Source organism: Eptesicus fuscus, chromosome 5, assembly GCF_027574615.1.
Source record: "Eptesicus fuscus isolate TK198812 chromosome 5, DD_ASM_mEF_20220401, whole genome shotgun sequence".
Classification (NCBI taxonomy): domain Eukaryota; kingdom Metazoa; phylum Chordata; class Mammalia; order Chiroptera; family Vespertilionidae; genus Eptesicus; species Eptesicus fuscus.
Window position 1 is genome coordinate 73181146 of NC_072477.1, and position 24293 is coordinate 73205438.

General features: G+C 48.5%; 1 protein-coding gene across 1 annotated transcript in view; it reads left to right on the forward strand.

Moving 5' to 3' along the window:
• Positions 1-24293, forward strand: part of RYR3 (ryanodine receptor 3) — a 393437-nt gene that overhangs the window by 359993 nt on the left and 9151 nt on the right. Inside the window, exons 90-100 of the mRNA XM_054715636.1 lie at positions 5829-5910; positions 6562-7892; positions 9787-9845; positions 11622-11790; positions 12937-13023; positions 13786-13986; positions 17009-17139; positions 20948-20990; positions 21448-21575; positions 21987-22047; positions 22357-22503. Of these exons, the coding sequence (XP_054571611.1) occupies positions 5829-5910; positions 6562-7892; positions 9787-9845; positions 11622-11790; positions 12937-13023; positions 13786-13986; positions 17009-17139; positions 20948-20990; positions 21448-21575; positions 21987-22047; positions 22357-22503 (2439 nt within the window). The remainder of the gene's footprint in view (positions 1-5828; positions 5911-6561; positions 7893-9786; positions 9846-11621; positions 11791-12936; positions 13024-13785; positions 13987-17008; positions 17140-20947; positions 20991-21447; positions 21576-21986; positions 22048-22356; positions 22504-24293) is intronic.

Consider the following 24293-nt stretch of genomic DNA (forward strand, 5'->3'; position numbering starts at 1 on the left):
CCAAGACCACCATAGGGCTGGCTGAGTAGATGCTCTACAACTAGAATAAAAGAGGGGTATGTGGGATGATGCTGATGCCGGTGACCCAAAGACCACACTTTAAGAACTACAGCTCAGGCGACACAAAAGAACTATGGCTCAGGCGATACAACAGCGGCCTGGAACGTGCTCGGCGCAGTTCCCCCGGCGGTCTCCGGCTGAGGGGACGGCTCCACTGGCAGCCAAGCACGGACAGACGAGCCCCTATGAGACATGGGGTGGGAGACTCCGCGCTTGCTGACCTCTGAGTCCGTCAAGAATCTCAACGCCCCGGAAGCGGCCAGGTGCGCATGCTCGGCGACCGGCCACCGATGCAGACCCAAGGGCCGACGCAGCGACGCCAGACTGGCCCACCGCCATGCACCGGGTGCACCGGAGCTTCGCCGAGCCGCCGCCCGACGAGTTCTGCAGCAGCCATACTGGAGCTCTGGAAGGATGGCCAGGGGAATTGCTGAGGGGGGATTGACCGGCAGGAATTGGGATCGGGAAGACGGGGCCCCGCTGAGACCCGGGTGCGGGCGGGGTTGCGCGCCTCTGGACTCGAGTGTGGTCACACGCCACTGGGTATAAGTGAGGCCTCACGTCCCTGGGTCTAGGTGAGGCCACATGCCCCTGGGTCCAGGTGAGGCCGGACTCCGGGTCCGGGTGAGGCCAAGTGCCCCTGGACCCGGATGACGCTGGATCCCGTGCCCGGGCGAGGCCAAGCGCCCCTGGGTCTGGGAGAGCCCACACACCCCTGGGTCCAGGCGAGACCATGTGTCCCTGGATCCGGGTGAGGCTGTGTGCACATAGGCCCGGGTGAGCCCAAGTGGCCCTGGGTCTGGGAGAGGCCAAGCGTCCCTGGGTCCGGGTGAGACCATGCGTCCCTGGATCGGGGTGAGGCCTAGTGCACCTAGGCCCGGGTGAGCCCAAGTGGCCCTGGGTCCGGGAGAGGCCAAGAGTCCCTGGATCCGGGTGAGGCTGCGTGCACATAGGCCCGGGTGAGCCCAAGTGGCCCTGGGTCTGGGAGAGGCCAAGCGTCCCTGGGTCCGGGTGAGACCATGTGTCCCTGGATCCGGGTGAGGCTGCGTGCACATAGGCCCGGGTGAGCCCAAGTGGCCCTGGGTCTGGGAGAGGCCAAGCGTCCCTGGGTCCGGGTGAGACCATGTGTCCCTGGATCCGGGTGATGCCTTGTGCACCTAGGCCCGGGTGAGCCCAAGTGGCCCTGGGTCTGGGAGAGGCCAAGCATCCCTGGGTCCGGGTGAGACCATGTGTCCCAGGATCCGGATGAGGCCTCGTGCACCTAGGCCCGGGTGAGCCCAAGTGGCCCTGGGTCTGGGAGAGGCCAAGCGTCCCTGGGTCCGGGTGAGACCATGCGTCCCTGGATCGGGATGAGGCCTAGTGCACCTAGGCCCAGGTGAGCCCAAGTGGCCCTGGGTCGGGGAGAGGCCAAGCGTCCCTGGGTCCGGGTGAGACCATGTGTCCCAGGATCTGGGTGAGGCCTCGTGCACCTAGGCCCGGGTGAGCCCAAGTGGCCTTGGGTCGGGGAGAGGCCAAGCGTCCCTGGGTCCGGGTGAGACCATGTGTCCCTGGATCTGGGTGAGGCCTCGTGCACCTAGGCCCGGGTGAGCCCAAGTGGCCCTGGGTCTGGGAGAGGCCAAGCATCCCTGGGTCCGGGTGAGACCAAGTGTCCCAGGATCCGGGTGAGCCCTCGTGCACCTAGGCCCGGGTGAGCCCAAGTGGCCCTGGGTCTGGGAGAGGCCAAGCATCCCTGGGTCCGGGTGAGACCATGTGTCCCTGGATCCGGGTGAGGCATCGTGCACCTAGGCCCGGGTGAGCCCAAGTGGCCCTGGGTCGGGGAGAGGCCAAGCGTCCCTGGGTCCGGGTGAGACCATGTGTCCCTGGATCCGGGTGAGGCCTCGTGCACCTAGGCCCGGGTGAGCCCAAGTGGCCCCGGGTCTGGGAGAGGCCAAGCGTCCCTGGGTCCGGGTGAGACCATGCGTCCCTGGATCTGGGTGAGGCCTCGTGCACCTAGGCCCGGGTGAGCCCAAGTGGCCCTGGGTCTGGGAGTGGCCAACCGTTCCTGGGTCTGGGTGAGACCATGTGTCCCTGGATCCGGGTGAGGCCTCGTGCACCTAGGCCCGGGTGAGCCCAAGTGGCCCTGGGTCTGGGAGAGGCCAAGCGTCCCTGGGTCCGGGTGAGACCATGTGTCCCTGGATCCGGGTGAGGCCTCGTGCACCTAGGCCCGGGTGATCCCAAGTGGCCCCGGGTCTGGGAGAGGCCAAGCGTCCCTGGGTCCGGGTGAGACCATGCGTCCCTGGATCTGGGTGAGGCCTCGTGCACCTAGGCCCGGGTGAGCCCAAGTGGCCCTGGGTCTGGGAGTGGCCAAACGTTCCTGGGTCTGGGTGAGACCATGTGTCCCTGGATCCGGGTGAGGCCTCGTGCACCTAGGCCCGGGTGAGCCCAAGTGGCCCTGGGTCTGGGAGAGGCCAAGCGTCCCTGGGTCCGGGTGAGACCATGTGTCCCTGGATCCGGGTGAGGCCTCGTGCACCTAGGCCCGGGTGAGCCCAAGTGGCCCTGGGTCTGGGAGAGGCCAAGCATCCCTGGGTCCGGGTGAGACCATGTGTCCCTGGATCCGGGTGAGGCCTCGTGCACCTAGGCCCGGGTGAGCCCAAGTGGCCCCGGGTCTGGGAGAGGCCAAGCGTCCCTGGGTCCGGGTGAGACCATGCGTCCCTGGATCTGGGTGAGGCCTCGTGCACCTAGGCCCGGGTGAGCCCAAGTGGCCCTGGGTCTGGGAGTGGCCAAACGTTCCTGGGTCTGGGTGAGACCATGTGTCCCTGGATCCGGGTGAGGCCTCGTGCACCTAGGCCCGGGTGAGCCCAAGTGGCCCTGGGTCTGGGAGAGGCCAAGCGTCCCTGGGTCCGGGTGAGACCATGTGTCCCTGGATCCGGGTGAGGCCTCGTGCACCTAGGCCCGGGTGATCCCAAGTGGCCCCGGGTCTGGGAGAGGCCAAGCGTCCCTGGGTCCGGGTGAGACCATGCGTCCCTGGATCTGGGTGAGGCCTCGTGCACCTAGGCCCGGGTGAGCCCACGTGGCCCTGGGTCTGGGAGTGGCCAAACGTTCCTGGGTCTGGGTGAGACCATGTGTCCCTGGATCCGGGTGAGGCCTCGTGCACCTAGGCCCGGGTGAGCCCAAGTGGCCCTGGGTCTGGGAGAGGCCAAGCGTCCCTGGGTCCGGGTGAGACCATGTGTCCCTGGATCCGGGTGAGGCCTCGTGCACCTAGGCCCGGGTGAGCCCAAGTGGCCCTGGGTCTGGGAGAGGCCAAGCATCCCTGGGTCCGGGTGAGACCATGTGTCCCTGGATCCGGGTGATGCCTTGTGCACCTAGGCCCGGGTGAGCCCAAGTGGCCCTGGGTCGGGGAGAGGCCAAGCATCCCTGGGTCCGGGTGAGACCATGTGTCCCTGGATCCGGGTGAGGCCTCGTGCACCTAGGCCCGGGTGAGCCCAAGTGGCCCTGGGTCTGGGAGAGGCCAAGCGTCCCTGGGTCCGGGTGAGACCATGCGTCCCTGGATCCGGGTGAGGCCTCGTGCACCTAGGCCCGGGTGAGCCCAAGTGGCCCTGGGTCTGGGAGAGGCCAAGCGTCCCTGGGTCCGGGTGAGACCATGTGTCCCTGGATCCGGGTGAGGCCTCGTGCACCTAGGCCCGGGTGAGCCCAAGTGGCCCCGGGTCTGGGAGAGGCCAAGCGTCCCTGGGTCCGGGTGAGACCATGCGTCCCTGGATCTGGGTGAGGCCTCGTGCACCTAGGCCCGGGTGAGCCCAAGTGGCCCTGGGTCTGGGAGTGGCCAAACGTTCCTGGGTCTGGGTGAGACCATGTGTCCCTGGATCCGGGTGAGGCCTCGTGCACCTAGGCCCGGGTGAGCCCAAGTGGCCCTGGGTCTGGGAGAGGCCAAGCGTCCCTGGGTCCGGGTGAGACCATGTGTCCCTGGATCCGGGTGAGGCCTCGTGCACCTAGGCCCGGGTGAGCCCAAGTGGCCCTGGGTCTGGGAGAGGCCAAGCGTCCCTGGGTCCGGGTGAGACCATGTGTCCCTGGATCCGGGTGAGGCCTCGTGCACCTAGGCCCGGGTGAGCCCAAGTGGCCCTGGGTCTGGGAGAGGCCAAGCGTCCCTGGGTCCGGGTGAGACCATGTGTCCCTGGATCCGGGTGAGGCCTCGTGCACCTAGGCCCGGGTGAGCCCAAGTGGCCCTGGGTCTGGGAGAGGCCAAGCGTCCCTGGGTCCGGGAGAGACCATGTGTCCCTGGATCCAGGTGAGGCCTTGTGCAACTAAGCCCGGGTGAGGCCACGTGCCCCTGGGTCTGGGAGCGGCCAAGCGTCCTTGGGTACGGGTGAAGCCAGATCCTGGGTCCGGGTGAGGCCGTGCGCCCCTCGATCCATCCGGGTGAGGCTGGGTCCCAGGCCCGGGTGAGACCACGCGCCCCTTGGGTATGGGTGAGGCCACGTGCCCCTTAGTCCAGGTGACGCCGTGCCCCTGGGATCGGCCGAGACCAAACCAGAGGGAGTCAGACCTCCATTACCACCATTTGTCCACCATCCAGAGCTGAGGGGTCAGTGCTGACATGTACACATAAGGAACTACTGGACATCGAAATTGGGTCTCAAAAGAACTGTTGGTCCAGGGGGAAGCTCGCTACAGATTGATTCATTTGCCTGTCAGCATAAATATTATTGCTCGTCTCACATTCAGTTCTTATTAGTATATATCTAGTGACATTTGATCTCGTTCATCTAGAGGAAATGAGGAACAACATAGACTGAGGAACAAGAACAGAGCCAGAAGCAAGGAGGCATCGATCGGACTATCGGGCCTCAGAGGGAGGATAGGGGAGGGTAGGGGGAGGGTGGGGGGAGGGGGAGAGTTCAACCAAAGGACCTGTATGCATGCATATAAGCCTATCCAACGGTTAAGTTCAACAGGGGATTGGGGCATGCGTGGGGAGAGGGGTGGGATGGGAAGGGGGGGATGAGGACAAATATGTGACACCTTAATCAATAAAGAAATTAAAAAAAAAAAAAAAAAAAAAAAAGAGCTAGACAAGTAACTGTCTTTACAAAGAGTCTGTAAAAGGAGTGTGGCCCAGATGCATTTTTTAATCTCACCCTCTGATTGCCCACCTCAGATCCTCCAAGGATTGTCTTCCTTCTGTGATGTAGGGTGCAAAGCACAGTGCTAACTCGCCAATGCCCTGTCTGCAATGCTGAAATTAAAACCAAACAGACTAGTATCAAAACCATCCGGAGGAATAGCCTCAATTATATAACATTTTAAGGGACCAGTGGCACCCAGATCACCACCAACTAGAATCAGGAGAACCTAAATTAATCCATTAAAAAAAGGAGAACCCACTTAGTGATTTTAATCTCAATGCCTTAATTGCATTGCAATAGTATTCCCAAAAAGCTCACTAGCATTTCTCCAGTATCAAGAACAACAACATAAACTATAGAGATACCTAACAGCTCTTTGGTGGATTGGGTTGTTCAGTAGTTTTGGACAATGAGTGGTATATCTGCCACATTGTGCTAATAAAAGGAAAGCTGTAAAGGAATGCTATTGGCCATGCCCTGCTCCAGGCAGCTTCCTGACGCTACAAACAGTGGATGGTAAGACGTCCGCATTCACAATGAGAAGGGAACTCATTCCAGAGACTGACGCAACCCTCACCTAGCATTTCCAGAGCAGGCTCTTCTTGCTCGCTGCCCTGTACTTTGCTGAGGGATCAGATAGCTCAGGGGTATCTCCTGTTTCTGTTCTAGGATTCCAGTCAGATCGAGCTGCTGAAGGAACTCTTGGATCTCCTTCAGGACATGGTGGTGATGCTTCTGTCCCTCCTGGAAGGTTGGGCTGTTTGGTATAACTAGGCATTCACACAACTGTAATTGGTCCAAGCGCTAACCATACTAATCACGCAGATTATCCTCCTGGCAGGTCATTCATGCCATATAACATTGGTTAGAAAGCCAAATTTTCATCAAAAAAACATGAATGAGAGGAACATGGTCTGATGGACAAAGCCTGAAACCAACTTATTTTATGACAATAGGAAAGCCAGAATGAACTGGGGAAAACCTCTAAGCTTTGCTCTTCCCTATTCTCTCCCTTTCCCCATTGCTTTTCAATACATCTGGCTGCCAGTGTGTATGCCAGCCATCTAGTTGGTCACTCTCCTAGGTCTAAGGGGATGAGAGGGGCACCACTTATTCCTATGTGTCCCCAATAACCTAATAACAAAACCAATTCCTAGGCCCCAAGCCAGATAAAAGGCACTGGGATAGCCATCTCCTTCTCCCTCTGTTTCTACCCCCCTTGGCTCCTAGTGATGTAGTCTTTATGGCTTGCTGATCCCTCCTGCCCATTTCCAAATTATCACAGTCAGAAAAGAACTGACTGATTTGGTACATAAGTCTTCTAGAAATAGCTACCTGACCAGTTACAGAATGGCTTGGATTTATTAATATATTTGTATGTCTTTTTGAACCTGCCTCACAGGGAATGTGGTAAATGGAACTATTGGCAAGCAGATGGTTGACACACTGGTAGAGTCATCTACCAATGTAGAAATGATCTTGAAATTCTTTGACATGTTCTTGAAACTTAAAGACTTAACCAGCTCAGACACCTTCAAAGAATATGACCCAGATGGTAAAGGGATTATCTCCAAAAAAGAATTCCAGAAGGCCATGGAAGGGCAAAAACAGTACACACAGTCAGAGATTGACTTTCTCCTTTCTTGTGCAGAAGCTGATGAGAATGACATGTTTAATTACATTGATTTTGTCGACCGGTTCCATGAGCCGGCCAAGGACATAGGGTTTAATGTGGCAGTGTTATTGACAAATCTCTCAGAGCATATGCCAAATGATTCTCGCCTTAAATGTCTGTTGGACCCAGCAGAAAGTGTGCTAAACTACTTCGAACCATACCTAGGACGCATTGAGATAATGGGTGGTGCCAAGAAAATTGAGCGTGTTTATTTTGAGATCAGTGAATCCAGTCGAACTCAATGGGAAAAGCCCCAAGTGAAGGAATCTAAGCGCCAGTTCATCTTCGATGTTGTCAATGAAGGCGGGGAGCAGGAAAAGATGGAACTGTTTGTGAACTTCTGTGAGGATACCATCTTTGAAATGCAGTTAGCATCTCAGATCTCTGAATCTGACTCAACTGACAGACCAGAAGAGGAGGAGGAGGAAGATGAAGACTCTTCTTACACAATAGAGATTGAGGGGGAAGAAGAGGATGACAGATCCTTTGAGTCTGCCTCTGCATTTGCCATGGCCTGTGCCTCAGTGAAGAGAAATGTGGCCAACTTTCTAAAGAGGGTAACCCTGAAGAACCTCAGGAAGCAATACAGGAAGGTGAAAAAGATGACTGTGAAGGAGCTGGTAAAGGTGTTCTTCTCGTTCTTCTGGATGTTGTTTGTGGGGCTGTTCCAGTTGTTCTTCACCATCTTGGGGGGAATCTTTCAGATCCTGTGGAACACAGTATTCGGAGGGGGCCTGGTAGAAGGGGCAAAGAACATCAGGGTGACCAAGATCCTGGGGGACATGCCTGATCCAACCCAATTTGGTATCCATGATGATGTTTTGGAGGCTGAGAGGGCAGAAGGGACCGAGCCGGGTATCACCACTGAACTGGTGCACTTTTTAAAGGGTGATAAAGGAGATGCGGATGTTATGTCAGATCTTTTTGGATTCCACTCCAAGAAAGAAGGTGGCTCAAAGCATGGGCCAGAAGTGGGTTTGGGTGACCTCTCTGAGATTATTGGCAAAGATGAACCCCCTACACTAGAGAGTACTGTGCGGAAGAAAAGGAAAGTACAGGTAAGCATAATTTGTTTCCATCCTCCTCCTTTACCCCCAGAAAAACACTTGCTACTATATTTTGCAACTAGTACTGACACCAACTCCCTGAGAGCCAACAATGTATTAGACACCAGCTCTCGTATGATTGCCCTGACTTCATCATTCTAGCTCTCCCATGTCTGCGGAGTGCAAGGCATAAATGGATGTCTCAGTGTCTAATTGCTGGGTGGTCTTCAGTTTACATTGTAGAGTTCAAACATGGTGATCTGTGATGCTCACCTTACTTCCACACTTTTATTAGAAGGTTAGTTCTCATGGTAGACAGGTTCATTCAGTAAACTGAAAGCATAGAAAACCAAGTATAACATAAGAGGAGGTTTTTCTGGTGAGATAATAATTCTGCAGTGTCCCAAAAGGTTCAGATGGTGTCATATAATTTAGCACATTGTCCCAGTGAGTCTTATCTGCTGGGACATTTCATTATTGTGATGCAGCCACTATTAAATTTGGACTTTGAGTCGACTAGATTAAGAGAATAAGATAATAGTAATTCAGAGCCCCTTGGTCATGGATGTTGGCCCTTGGTCAACCCTTGGTCATGGGTGTTTCCCTCTGTTACAGCATCCAACTCACAGCATCATTCTAGCACTAAAGGGGGTATGGAGAGAAATGTAAAGAGATCAGAGCCCAATGACAACTTTTATTCATTCATTACATTAATATTTATTAACTAGCTAATATGTGCTTGTCACTGTTTTTGGCTCTGAGGATACAGTGGTAAGTGAAAAATGCATTGTCCCTATAATTCAGTGAAAAAGAGAGATATTGGATAAATCTGTATAGGCATAAAGAACGTTAGGAAGGATGAATGCCAGGTGCTAAGGATATGTACAGGAGAGAACTCTCACCTGGCTTTTCGAATCAGGGAAGAAATCAACAGAATCATAGGTATTCTTACAACATTAATTTCTTTACTCCATTTGGCTCCCTGATGTAGCCCCAAGGCATAAACATAATTGGATTCATTCAAGGCCTGCTACATGACAAGCTGTGTTCTGAGGCTATGAAAACTCAGTTAACAGGAAAGACATTTTTGCTTTAATAGAGCTTAACTTCTAATGGAAGAAGACAACAAATAAATAAGATAATTACCATTTGTGACACATGCTAAAATAAATGAGCAAGGACATGTGTTACAGAGTGAATGTGGGCCCTACTTTAAATAGGACGGTCAAGGAGGCTTCTAACAAGGTGTCCTATGAACCATGTCCTGAAGGATATCAGGCACATGCACCGCAGTCACACTCCAGGCAGAGGAGATGCTTGGTGCAAAGGTCCTGGTGCAGGGAAGGATTTGGAATGTCCCAGGAAAGAAAATGAGGTCTTGGTGTTTGGGTGTAGGAAGTAAGGAATCAAGAGGTGCAAGATGGAATGAAAGGCCATCATCCTGTAGCCATGTAGGCCTCAGTAAGGAGCTTGAATTTTCTTCGAAGTGCAGTGGTCATCAGGCAGAGGGCGTGGGGGAGTGGGTGCTAAGAGGATTAAAGATGAGGCAGGTATCCTGTCTGATGGAAGCAGGCTCTTATTTAGACCATCTCTCCCTGACCCCATGGGGTAGTGGGACCACTGCCTCGGGGCTCTGACAGTATCCAAGCACAAGTTTTCTCTTTGAGTTGACTAATAATAAGAGGGCAGTGGAGTTTTCAGGTTTGAAATCTTTGTCTTGGCATCTCTCCAGAGCACCTGGATATGTAGCAGGACACTCACCTTCATGACCCTGAGAGAAGCAGAAGCAGGAGAAGAGAAAGCCATTGGGACTTCTGACCAAGGAGATGAAAGTGGCCAGTGATATGGCTCTTCACATGAACGCACTGATTCGGAGAGAACTTGACTGACTGTTGTTTTTATCTAGGCAGCAGAGATGAAAGCAGCACATGACTCAGAAGGAAAAGTGGAACCCGAAAAGGCAGAGTAAGTTCTTGGTAGCTTCGAGGACTCAAACTCATGTTAGACAGTTCTTGATAGCATTTACTATTCTATTGCTGTGGTAAATAACTATAGTAATGTTATCCTATATAATAAGAGCCTGATATGCAAATTGTCCCCTCGGGTGGTTGTTTGGGAAACCAGGAGTTCGACTGCTTGCTATGATGTGCTCTGACCACCAGGACATGGCACGAAACATGGCGGGTGTCAGCAATGCACTGCGACCTCTCACCAGCTACCTGGGGGCAGGGGTGACAGGGACGGAGGTGTGGTGAGAATGTGGGGTGTCACTCTTACTCTCCCTGCTACCCTCCCCTGGGATGCCAGGGCTCACACACCAGGGAAGCCCCGCCCGCACTCAGGTGCCAGGCGCCCACAAGGAACCCACCCCACACCTATGCGGCATCTTCCAGGTGAGCCAGGCTGCAGCCGCTGGGATCACAGGGGCAGTCAGGCTCCCTGTGGGTTTGCACAGGAACTGGTCCGAGAGGCCAGACGGGAGAGAGCGCCCTGCCCACCCGGTTTCCATGAATGCCACTGAGTGACCCAGAGGCCCATGCTGCACCCTGGCCTGCGGCATCTGTCCGCACTCACCACATCTCCATGTGGGAACTTGGGCGCCATGACTCAGGTGGAGGAGGGTATGCGGGGGCTAGGGGCCCAGGTGCTGCCCAGGGCCCAGAGGTCAGCTGGGACCTGTCCTTCCACACCAGACGTTTGTGCTTCAATCGCCAGCTAGGCCTAGGGACTGCCACCCATACACAAATTTTATGCACCGGACATCTAGTAGTAATATAAGAAACTAGAGGCCTGGTGCACAAATTCATGCACAGGTGGAATCCCTTGGCCTGGCTAGCCATCGAGGCCTATCAGGGGGGCTGGTCGGCTGGAGGGGAGGGGCCGCAGGAGGTTGGTAGGCCAAGGGGGAGGCACACGCGGGAGGTTGGCTGGCCGGCCCAGGAGGAGGGGCCAGAGGTGCTGTGGGAGGTTGGCTGTGGGGGCGGCCATGGGAGGTTGGCCGGCCGGGGGGAGGGGCTGCAAGAGATTGGCTGTGGGAGTACACTAATCAACAGGGGACAGCTCCTGTGTTGAGCATCTACCCCCTGATGGTCAGTGCATGCCATAGGTCATTCTGGTTGTTCCAGTCATTCGGTTGTAGAGGTCTCTTAGGCTTTTATATATACGTATAGATAGGTATTTTTCAAGCTTTGGGTATATTTCCTTTTACCCCAGCTATACAATAAACACATTTTATTAATCTTGTTAATTTTATCATCTCACTAGTAGGTCAGAATTTCACCATTTGGCCAAATTATCAAACACTGACATTTCATAACTTTATATAATGTTGATGATGATGGTGTCTAATATATTCAATACCTATTACATGCCAGGCCCTATGCTAAGGTATTTACACAATATCTCATTTAATCCCTACCACAAATTTGGGGAATAGGTACTATTGCTAATTCAAATTAAGTCTTAAAAAATAAATAATAAAGGACTTCTCTGAAGAAGAAAAGTTAAGCCAAATTTCGGAAAAAGACTACAAACGTATTGATAACTATTGTACACCTATGACCATGGCTCATCAAAGTGGACACCACTCATTAAGTACACAGTTGATGTCGAGGCACCATGGGTGATAAAGAGCTGAGGTTTCCACCTCCCAAGAAGGAATTACCAGACTTGAATTCAGTCTCCCTGTCTGGCCAGGCCTCCCCCTGGCCTCCGTGCTAAGTGGGTTTCTTGCTCCTGCAGCATGGAAGATGGGGAGAAGGAGGAGACAGCCGGAGAAGAACAAGCCAAGGTCCTGTGGGCAGAGGCAACAAAAAAGAAGAAGCGGAGGCGTGGGCAGAAAGTCGAGAAGCCTGAAGCCTTCATGGCTAATTTCTTTAAAGGGCTGGAAATCTATCAGACCAAGTTACTGGTAAGCGCTCCAGCCCAGGCCCCACCTCTGGTGCAGGAGTTGGCCCGAGGAAAACCTCAGAAAAATGGCAACGATTTTGTTTCAAAATTTGGTTAGTTATGCTCCCTCACTTTCTCATTCCTCTTCATTTCCTCTTCTCATTTATCTGCCTGCTCCTCTTGTGTTGGAGGAAAAGCAAAAGAGGTTAACCTGTGAAAAGCCAAGTGCTCCAGCTCCCTGGCCAACTGTGGGTACCCTCTCTGCCCTGTGCTGTCTCGGACAGCATGGGAATTCCTCTTCCTAGCTGTGTCATGTGGGGACTTAGCTGCTCCTCGGCCAAAGTTCACGAGTAGTTGGATCATTAGGGATGCAGAAAGATTCTACCTATGTCAGGTGGATTCTCACAACAGACCCCAAAAGCTGTTCTTCCACATGCAATCAACCCTCAGCCTAGCTTCTGCGGTTCTCTGATGATTTGCCTCCTGAGGTACAGCTGCTGATGCCAGGACAACCCCTTCCTCAGCACCTGCGGTGAGAGCCCTCCACAGAGAGATTGAGCGCTTTCCCCATGCAGCTGCCATCCTAGTCCTCAAATGCTGATCTTCTCAGGAAGGTGGCAGTGAGGATGGGAATGGTGCTGTGAGAAGGGAGAGGCAGGGGCTCTGGGACTGTGACTTACAAAGGGACAGGCACCCAAGGTCAGTGTGGTTGCATGCAGGGTAGGAACTGCAGAGAGGTTTTTTGTAAACTTCAATCACCCATAATGTCCCAAAAGACTAATTTCTGTGTGAAGTGCTCAGTATACGCACACACACACACACACACACACACACACACACATACATGCACATGCACCACACACACATGCATGCCTTCATAGCAGCATTTGAGTCTGCTGGTGGCATGTCTGGCATTTGGCTCCCTGAAGGACAAGCTGGGCCAGGGTTCCTTTGAGCATAATTCTAAGCAATTTTTTTTAAATCATCATTTTTGGTTCCTCTCTCAAATAAAATCCCAAGAAGGCCAGAATTGTCCTAGAATACTGGTTACCAAAGAACAGAACTAGTCCTGTGTAAACTTCTAACGAGAAGCGACCTTCTGTGGGAGAGAAGGAAGTCCCCTTTTCCTTGCAAAGCTCCTCGCCTCTGCCTGTCCTTTCCTTTTCAGCATTACCTGGCCAGGAATTTCTACAACCTGAGGTTCCTCGCTCTGTTTGTAGCCTTCGCTATCAACTTCATCCTGCTCTTTTACAAGGTGATACTTCATTTAAAGGTCATTTACTAAATGTACTTCACTAAATGTACTTCATTTAAAAAAAATAATAATAGAAATTAGAGCTAAGATTCTAATATCTAAAGACATTTCTAAGACACTGGCTTCTAAAAAGGGTGTCATCTTCAGCAAGGGGAAGAATGGAGAGACTGCCTGCAAGGACGCTATTCCAGTAGTTCACGGTTCTATTCATTACCTGATAAATTCTTCAAATATTTTTTGGGAATCTGCTATGTCTTTGAGCCTTTATTAGGAACTGGAAGGCATTTCAAAATGCAGTTATTTCCTTGAGAAATAAGGTAACAGAGAGAGCCATTATAATTGGTCCCCATGTTTAGACCTTTATGAAGGGAGAATTAACAGTTGTTTCTGAATAATGAAAAGGAGGGACTAATCAAGAGAAATGAAGATGTAGAGCATTGATAAGTGGATCTTGCACACTGCAGGCACATAATAAATGTTCATGGAATGAATTCATGAATGATAGGCCTTTACTAATTTTTAGTAAAACTTCCCTAATTTTTAAATATTTTTTCTTTTTCTCAGAAGATACATATTGTCTCTTTAAAGTGTTGTTTGCAATTATTAGAGCTACTGGGGATTCCTAGGAATAAGTTGCCCCAAAATCTCACACTCAGCAAGGAATGCTGAGTCACCGCTATTTGCACAGCGACATAAAGTACGTGGGGAGACCCAACGGCGGATGCTCTTCCTGGTGTTTGTAAGAGTGTGTGTCTTGGCCAGGTCACTGAAGAGCCTTTAGAAGAGGAGACAGAGGATGTGGTGAACCTGTGGCATTCCTTCAGTGATGATGAGGAGGAGGAAGCAATGGTGTTCTTTGTCCTTCAGGAGAGCACTGGGTACATGGCCCCAACGTTGCGGGCGCTGGCCGTTATCCACACCATCATCTCTTTAGTCTGCGTGGTGGGCTATTACTGCCTCAAGGTGAGTTGCTGTCCACTCTGAATCTAATCTGACTCCTTGGGGAGGAAGCATCATTTCTGAACCCAGCCCTTGGTTCTCTAAGACTGCTAATAGACTGAGGTTTGTGGAGCAGCATCCTGAGTATCACCTGGGAGCTGGTTAGACCCATACAATTGTGGGCCCCGCCCCAGGCCTTTTAAATTGGAATCTGTACTGTAACATGATCCCCAGAAGATCTGCATCCCCATCCTTTGAGAAGCCTTGCTTTCTGAGTCCCATTTCAGGCACCACTTGTAGAATTTCATAAAATTAGAAGCATCAGTCTAAATCACACATGAACCTTGTCATGTGAGATTCTTCTGATCTTTGCATTTATATTGAAGTTTTTACAAAAATGCTTTTCACCTTTCAAAAATTATTAAGTTTTAACTCTTCGAGACATCAGGAGAAAATTTAATGAGTTACAGTTTCAGTTACTGTTTATTGCTGATAACAAATCACCCCTACACTTGGTGGCTGAAAATGATGTTTGTTCTCTCTGATTCTGTGAACTGGCTGGGCCAGTTGAGCAGCTCCTCTGCTCCATGTGAAGGCGGCTACATCAGCAGGCATGTGGGAGTTCAGCTGGGCCAGACTGTCCATCGTGGCCCTGGCTCACGCCTGCACAGTAGAGAGGTAGCGGCTGGCAGGCTGGCATAGCTGGGCCTCTCCATGCAGACTCAACGCACTGCCCTGTCCATGTGCCTCTCCACATTCTCTCCCTAGCCAGGTAGCTGGACTTCTTGCATTTGGTGCCTTGGAGTTTCCAAAAAGAGCACAGAAGTGAAAGCTGCTAGCCCTTCTTAAGGCCCAGGCCCAGAACTGCCAGTGTCATTTCTATTGCATTCTTCTGGGTAAAGCAAGTCACAGGGCCGGCCCAGCTTCACTGTGGCTCAGGGGTGAGGAGGGCTGCACAGGGCATTAATACTAGGAGACCAGGTTCGCTGGGGCCACAGTTATATCTTCAGACACTAACACAGTTACATGAGTCTTCAGTCATTCTGTGTTTGGTGTTCTAAGTCCAGTTCTTTTTCTACTGTGCCACATATTTTTCTGTTTACATTTTTTTTACTTCTCTTTAGTAGGACATCTCCTTGGCTCTTTACCAAGCCATCTCCTCCCAGGGAAAAACCCAGGAAATATATTTCTATCTGTGTGGCCCTCACTTCCCAGTGAACTATGATATTATGAGGGAAGTTCAGTTACCCTGCTGAAGAGAGCGTGTGCCCTAAACCAGCGGTCACCAACTGGTGGTCTGCGGACCACTGGTGGTCTGTGAGGTCCGAAAGGTTGGCAACCGCTGCCCTAAACTACACAGAGGACCCCACTGTAATAATAAAAGCACAGATTTGATAGCCGGGCTACCTGAGTTGGATTCACAGCTCAGCCATTTAACCTGCCATCTCTCTGTTTCCTCCTCTGTAAAAATGAGTATCATAATACCACTGATCCCTGAACATTGCTGGAGGATTAAATGAACTGCTATGCGTAAAAGCACTCATATGCATAGAACGTCAGAGAGTAACTAAGAGTGCCAGCTGCTGCTCCTTAGGTCACCATCCCAGAGCAGCTCACCTGTTGTGTAGGGTGCAGATACACTGCTGGCCTAGAGAAACACTCTCTAGGGAATAAAATGTGCAAATCCTACTTACAAAGCCATACAAACTCCTAGAAGACTGAAGGGGAATGCTTTGAATCCCAGCGATCAGAACGGCTCTAAAACTTGGTATTACTATTGTTATTCAGAGTCATTTCAAAATACAGCAGAAATTAGTCAGCGTGGCTTTATCTTTGTTTCCCCTCCCACATCATCCATTAGCTGACAGCAGTCATTGATTCCTCCCAGTGTGCGATGCCTATTATTAGCCTTTGCCATCTTGCGAGCATTAGTCTTTTCTTTCCTCAGTGTTGTTTCATTGTCTTAAAGAAGAAAGAACAAGAGGTAACTCTTTACAAACCATGATCTAAGTTTTGTCTTTTTGTCTTGGAAATAAAGGGGCAGAGTGAGGCATTTGGATGCCATTAGCTTTAAGGAAGAGTTATTGGAAGAAACTGTTTGGAGACCAAGGTCTCAAGGATGTTGCTAAGTAACCAGTGGCTTCCCAGCCAAGGAGAAAGCCTGGTTCTGTCTGAGTTAAGCTTTTCTGGCTAGAGGTGCTCTGGCTCTTCTGATTTCCCCCGGGATTTCAGCAGCAGCCTCTGACCTCACTGACTCTGTCCCATATTTGGGGTGTGTGTGTGAGTGAGTGTGTGTGTGTGTGTGTGTGTGTGTGTGTGTGTGTGGTGATGGTTGGGGTGATGAGTTATTTCCCCACCCTTCTGTGTGGTAGATCTCTATAGCCACCCCACCACTTGGCATCTAAAATCAGACTTAGAACAAGACAACAGGGAGTGATGGTTGAGAGCAAATAAGAGCCCTCCTACCTGGCAGGCACGCTCCTGGGAAAGCCTCTGAGGAAGAAAACCTCAATCCAGAAAGACTAAGTATCGGGCCCAGTGAGCCCTCTCATTCTGTCCATCACACCATGTCTCATTCACCAAATGTCAAAGCCATGAGATGAATATGACCCTAGCCACTGGGGATGGGGATGGGGGGTGGCATATTTCATGGTATTCCCATGGCTAACGAATCAACTCTAGAAGAGTCTATCATCCCTTCTTAGTTCAACTCCAGCCTAGGAGTCTGAGGAGACCTAACTCATTCTTCCCCAGGGACCCATCTGCCTTCTCACGAGGATGGCTCAGAAGTCCGGTTTGCATTAATATCAGTTGTTTAACCCAAACCTTAAAGGATGGCCCAAGTAAGATCAGCTTTTGGAAAGGAAGCTGTACTAGCCCAAGGAGTGATAAGAGGTTTGACTCTGGACACATAATTAGGCATCCTAAGAATCCCACTAAAAAGAGATTGTTGCCCTGAAGGTGGAAGGACAGTTTATTGAAATACTTAGGAGAGAGTGCTTTAATTAGGAAGCCTTCACTGAGGAACTGTGTCCTCCCCTCCTAGGTCCCTTTGGTGGTATTCAAAAGAGAAAAGGAAATTGCCAGGAAGCTGGAATTTGATGGCCTGTATATCACCGAACAGCCATCTGAAGATGACATCAAGGGGCAATGGGACCGCTTGGTAATCAACACACCGTAAGTTATCCTCTCCCCTCCCTCCCCCGCCCCCCCCCCCCCCACACACACACACACACTCTAAGCCTGAGTTCCCTCTTCAGTAATAGAGGGATGAGAATACCACCTTCTACAGTCCAGGGATGTTAATGCTTGGCCCAGTGCCTGGCACATGGTGGCATCAAGCTATTAGTCATTCCCTTTCCCTAACTATTCAAAAAATGGCCATCATTAGTGAAGGTAATGCTCTAATGTTAGTGTATTCATTGTGAAAGTGAGAAAGCTGCAAGATAAACTAATGTCCTGAAAGCAAAGTAAAGAAATAGAGCTGGATAGGTGAACAAAGGCAACTGTGTTGAAACGCTTAGCTGTAACAATTAAAACAGGCACATCTAGAAACAACAGCTCTGACCCCTAGAAGAAGGAAATTGCTTCTTCCCCAAAGATGGTCAGCAGACTGTGAGAGGCAGCTCTACAAAGGTACGACTGAGCTTTGTAGATAGTCTCTAGAAAGGGAAGACTCTTATTGAAGGGGAAAAGTGAGTGTGCAAACCAAAAGTCTGTGCCTGCCAATCTCTTCAAATAAGGAAGAGGGTCAAGCTCCATTTCGGATCCTTGGACATTACGGCAAGAAATATTGAGCACTATGAAATAATTTAATTCTTTGGTAAGCTTTCTGCAATTATCAGTAATGTTTGTGGCACAAAATGATATGGCCCAAAAATATCAATAAAAAGGCAGTTCAGTTTCGAGAAATTTATCCTAAGGAGATAGGCAAGAACACTAAAATGTCCCAACAAGGATAGCTGCTAAAACTTATTTTAAGTGTCCACAAGGAGGACAATGCATAAATAAATAGATGTTTTAAATTTTTTTTTGATAAATGAATCTTTACTTTTTTCATAATAACAGCATTGCAATATGTGTAATACTTTGTAACCTGTTGTTTTCAGTTAACTATATATCATGAAGAGCTTTCATTTTTAATATTATTTATATCTTGTTAAACACACATATAGAAAACATAAAATGTATATGTATATTTTGAAGTATAATAGTAAATTGAACTACCAAGGTTAAAAAATAGAACATTGCTGAAAGCTCTGTGGTCCCAGATGTTATGATCCTTCTTTATCCTATCTCCCCAACCCCTACCTAACTACTCTCCTGACTTAAGTGATAATCATTTCTTGCTTTAGAGTTTTAGTACTTAGGTGTGTGTCCTTAGATATTGGTTCATTGTAACTATTTTTGAACTGTATATAAATGAAATTCTACTATATGTTAGTCATTTGAATCATTTGTTCAGTGCCATGTCTGAGAACTCTTTTTTTAATCTTTATTGTTCAAAGTATTACATATATCCCCTTTTTTCCTACATTAACTCCCTCCAGCCTGTCCCCCACCACCACCCCTGGCTTTCACCAGCTGGGTTATGCATACAAGGTCTTTGGTTGATTACCTCCCACCCACCCACCCTCTCCCGCCTTCCCTCTGAGATTCCACACTCTGTTCCATGCTTCCATGTCTCTGGATCCACTCTGTTCATCAGTTTATTTTATTAATTAAATTCCATATGAGTGAGATCATGTGGTACTTGTCTTTCTCTGACTGACTTATTTCACTTAGCATGATACTCTCCAGGTCCCTCCATGCTTTCTCAAAGGGTAAGAGATCCTTCTTTTTTATTGCTGCATAGTATTCCATGGAAGAAATGTACCACAGCTTTTCTATCCACTCATCTACTGATGGGCACTTGGGCTGTTTCCAGATCTTAGCTATTGTAAATTGTGCTGCTATGAACATAGGAGTGCATACATTCTTTCTGATTGGTGTTTCTGGTTTCTTAGGATATATTCCTAGAAGTGGGATCACTGGGTCAAATAGCAGGAGAACTCACCTATGCTGATGTGTGTACCCATAGTTTTGTCATTTGCAAAACTGAAATGTTTCAAAACATTTTCAAAACACTGATAGGAGAATGTTATCAGATATTTACAGGCGGTGGGTATTTCAAGTGTTTTCATTTCTAGCTATTACAAATAGTGGGCAATGAACAGTTTTATAACTCATGCACAAGTAAAAGAGTTCCTGTAGAATAGAGACCCAGAAGAACAATTTGCTGACCAGAGTATGCAAATGTCTGTCCCAATTGACCTGCCAACCAGCACTGTAGGAGAGTTCCTGCTCGCTGCCTCCTTGCCAGCACTTGCCATCCGTTTTGCTCAGCCGGCAGGTGAGCAGTGGCATCTCATTGTGAATTCCAAAGAGGTTGAGCATCTTATTTTTCTCGACCATTCATATATTGATGTATCATTTATTTATGTACTTCCCTTCTGAAGTTTCTTTTCTCTATCCCACTCTCCAAGGAATATTACCAAGTAAAAATGTTTTCTATCTCCAGGGAGCTTACATACCTAGTCAGGGGACAAAATAGACTCAGACCAAAGGAAGATCATCTGCAAAAGGGTCTTGCCTAGAGCCTTTGGTCAGTGGCCCTGCACCACTTGTGTAATTTTCCACTTACAACAAAATGTGGCCAAGGCCGAGTTGTATGTTATGGACCGTTTTTATAATGGATTTAAGAGAAAGGGGATATCAGTGTGGACAGAGGAAGTGTGGCTTGATTTTTGCTTGTTTTATTTTAGATTCTAAATGCAATGCATAAAAAAAAAATCAAGTAGCAGAAATATATACAAAGAAGAAAGTCAGCATAATTACTTCGGTCCTCCTATTAGTAACTTACTCTATAAAGCCAGCATTTGTTCTTGCTTTTAGGTGGCATTTGGATGTTTAAGACAAGAAGCTGCTTTAACTATATAAAAAAATTTTTTAAACTATCAACTGCTGGGGAGAGGTGGCATTTGCTCAGGGTTGTTCTGAGAGGCCCATGCAGAGGGGGAGGCCCCCATTTCCTCCCCACCAACTTGGGTGATTTCTAGGAGAGGAGACTGTGTGTTCCACATCCAACAAGAATGACTCAAAGGAGAGCAGAAGGAAAAAGGTATGTGCCAAGGGCCAGCAGTTCCTGGGCTGGAATCTAGCCTCACAAGGAACCCTCCCAGGAAGAACCTGTCATTCTGCAGAGGAGCAAAATATTTTAAATGGTTTTGCCGACATACCTGAAAGTGACAGTTCTTTCCAGACTTGAACAACAGAAAACTATTTGCAGTGGAACTAGCAGAAGATGCCAGGCAGAAGAAAGAAGTTCCCCCTGGCGGGTAGGGATGGGATGTTTTAGGAAACCACCTCCAAAAGAGAGAGCGATCTAAAACCCCGAGGAAAGCAGACCCCACAGGATTATATGGGAATGGAGAAGGGAATGGAAGAGCATTCCGGTTAAGCCACACGCTATAGAAAGTAACTAAAGATGATTCACAGACTGGAAACTTTATGTAGTTAGGGACCTTGTCTATGCGTTGCCCCACTGATCCCCAGCACCGACCCCAGCTACTGACAACACTAGGCGCTCAATGAACGAAGGTTAAAAACAGCTGTTTCCTACAGGGTTCTGTTTCTACTCAATACTGGGATCAATAAACATATCTGCTTCTGTCTAATCCTGTCATCGCAGTCCCTGGCTCTTAACCATAATTTTAAATAGAAAATGCAGAGTGGCTTTCCAAGTGCTTAGAAGTCGGTTCAAAGTAGTGGAACCATATGTCAGTCCTGTGGAGACTCTGAAGTTCAATCAAGTTTTGAATCCTTCAGTGAGCAGGACAAACACCCCAGGATCACAGATCCAGACACGCTAACTAACTGCAAAGGCTCTTGATGTGCTTGGCCTTGATGTTAAGAACCCCCCTTTTTCATTTTCTTTTTTTTTCAGATCTTTCCCTAATAACTACTGGGACAAGTTTGTAAAGAGAAAGGTATGCCTTGTCAGTGGGGTGAGTTCCATGCCCACCAAAGAAATGTAGGCTTTAAGTTCTCCATAGACAAACATGAGTAAAATTGATGTTACTTTTATGACGGGGAAGAGTAAGTCACAGAAGGGGTGTATATGAACACATGTGGGTGTTTGGCTTCATTCCTCTCCTTATCTGCCTTTAACAGCTTAACAGTCATTGTTTTCTGCACACTAGTTGTTTTTTTTCCCCTCCAAAAAGCTAGCAGCTCAAAAAGCAATTTTCTTTTGATTGCCTTTATCATTTCTGTTTTCTTTGGAGGTTATTTTTTTCTCTTTATTTTCCTGTTGCATTTTGAATCATGTCTTTATGAACCCCTTGCAAGAGCCCGGAGTACAGCAGACCTCCGCGGACACGGGGCTAGAGAAAGCATGGCTAGTGACATGTGGCCCAACTCACCCCGTCCTCCTTTCCGCTCTAGGTGATAAACAAGTATGGTGATCTCTACGGAGCGGAACGCATTGCTGAACTCCTGGGTTTGGACAAAAACGCCCTGGACTTTAGCCCCGTAGAAGAGACCAAAGCAGAGGCGGCCTCGCTGGTGTCATGGTACAGAGCTTAGGCGTTAAAATCCAGTCTGGCTAAAGTAGACCCTTTGATTTCTCCAGCCCTTTCAAGGTGCTAAAGAGGAAAATCTCCATCAGATCTTTGTTCTCCCAGGCTCCGGTCTGGCTTAGGTGTTTCCTCTGGATTCTAACATATTGGGAGAGCACTGCTTTAAAAAAATGTAAGGACCTATCAGCCTTGATGCCTGACTCAAAGAGAAAATCTAATTAAAATTTCAGGATGGGTGATTCTACCTTTCTCAGTCTCACAGGGAACACATAAAACTTGATAAAGAAGCTCAAAGTCATATTTAGATTATTAAACCTGAGAGAGAAAAAACTTAATTTCCCCCTTATTAAACACTTTACTAAAGCCTGACATTTACATGTTTTTAAAATTTTTATTCCCCTTTAGGCTAAGTTCCATCGACATGAAGTACCATATCTGGAAGCTGGGAGTTGTTTTTACTGACAACGTAAGTATGGCATCTGGAGAAACAAGATTCTGTGCCCCAGGTTCAGGAATGGCATTAAATGCCACAAGGACAAAGCTAGAGAGCATGTGCAGAAAGATTGAGGGCCTGACGATGCTGGGACATGCCTCTCTTGTGCAGTCGTGTAAGGTAGATGGGGTTCCACTTGACAATTCTTAGGCTGGTTCACAGCAACTCAGCATCTAAAAACCCTCTATCCTCACTCTGTCCCCAAAGTTGAGAAAAAATGGTTCAGTGAGCATCAGGAAGCATGGATGCCAGAAAAGCCTCTAATTTCTTCCATCCTCACAGTCCTTTCTCTACCTGGCCTGGTACACAACCATGTCCATCCTGGGCCACTACAACAACTTCTTCTTCGCTGCTCACCTGCTGGATATCGCCATGGGCTTTAAGACACTGAGGACCATCCTATCGTCTGTAACTCATAATGGCAAACAGGTACTGGGTTTATACTAGCACAGGACGGAATGGACCTAGATGTGGAAAATTAACCAAAACAAGTGGCACAACTAGTGTATAACAGGAAGGTACATGTACAGTGTGTAATACCCCTTTCTAATGATCTTTTTATAAAATTGCAGCCAATCCTATATAATAAAAGGCTAATATGCAAATTGACCGAACGGCGAACGACCAATCTCTATGACACGCATTGACCCTAGGGGACAGACGCTCAATGCAGGAGCTGCCCCCTGGTGGTCAGTACACTCCCACAGGGAGAGTGCTGCTCAGCCAGAATCCCTGAGCCAGGCTCATGGCTGGCGAGTGCAGCAGCAGCAGGAGCCTCTCCCGCCTCTGGGGCAGCACTAAGGATGTCCAACTGGGCCTAAGCCATCAGTCAGACATCCCACAAGAGCTCCCAGACTGAGAGAGGGTGCAGGCCAGACTGCACAAATTTCATGCACTGGGCCTCTAGTTAAAAATAAAATTGTAGCCACCATTTAAGAGGTTAATTCAGAAACCCCTAACATTTAGGTAAAGCAGGGAAGAGGGGGAGAGAAGGAGGTAATTGACATATCATCACTTTGAGATCCCTCCCCCTTCCTCAATGGATCTGATGTACTCACTGGAGGTTAACAAGTGTCATTGTAATTTAAAAACTCCCCAGGTACTTCTGGTATATGTGTCCAACTAAGAACTAATGATTTAGACATGTATATATATATACATACATAAACAGCTATACATACATGTGTGTGTTTATGTATAAAAAGCTGAGTTAATATAGATATAGTAGTATATCTATATACAGATTAGTATAGTAAATGTTAAAAGACATGTATCTATATCACCATTGCCATATCCAGTCTATCTTGGACAATATTGTCAGGGTGAACCCTTGATTAAAATTCTCTAATGGCTATTTCTGTCAACAAACTCAGACCCTTTAGCATTCCAATTAAGTGCAATTCCGTGGATGAGACTTGTCTGCACACCTCTAAACCTTTGTAGGAGGAGAGAAGAAGGAAGTCAAACTGTGCCCAGTTTGGTGCAGCCATTTTGGAAAACAGTATGGAGGTTCCTTACAAAATTAAATCTAGAACTGCCATGTGATCCAGCAATACCACTTCTGGGTATATATGCAAAGGAAATGAAATCAGTAATATCTTGAAAGAAAGCTACACCCCCACATTCACTATAGCATTATTCTAAATAGCCAAGATATGGAAACAACCTAAGTGTCCATCAATGGAAGAACATAAAGAAAATGTGGTATATACATGCATGCAATGAAATATTATTCAGCCATAAAAAAAGGAAATGCTGCCATTTGTAATAGAATGGATGAGCCTTGAGAACATTATGCTAAATGAAATAAGCCAGACACAGAAAGACCAATACTGTATGATCTCACTTATATGTGGAATCTAAAAAAGTTGAGCTCATAGAACCAAAGAGTAGAATAGTGTTTACCAGGGGCTGGGGAGTCAGGGAAATGGGGAGATGTTAGTCAAAGGGTATGAACTTCCAGTTTTAAGAGGAATAAGTTCTTGGCATCTAATGTAAAGCAAGGTGATTTATAGTTAAAAATACTGTACCATATATTTAAAATTTGCTGAGAGTAGATCTTGGTGTTCTTACCACACACAGAGAGAGAAATGATAACTATATGAGGTGGTGGATATATTAATTGCCTTGATTTGGTCATCATTTTACATGTATAGATATATTAAATCATCAGGTTGTACACCTTAAAAATACATGAAGACTCCAAGCAGAAAAAAATC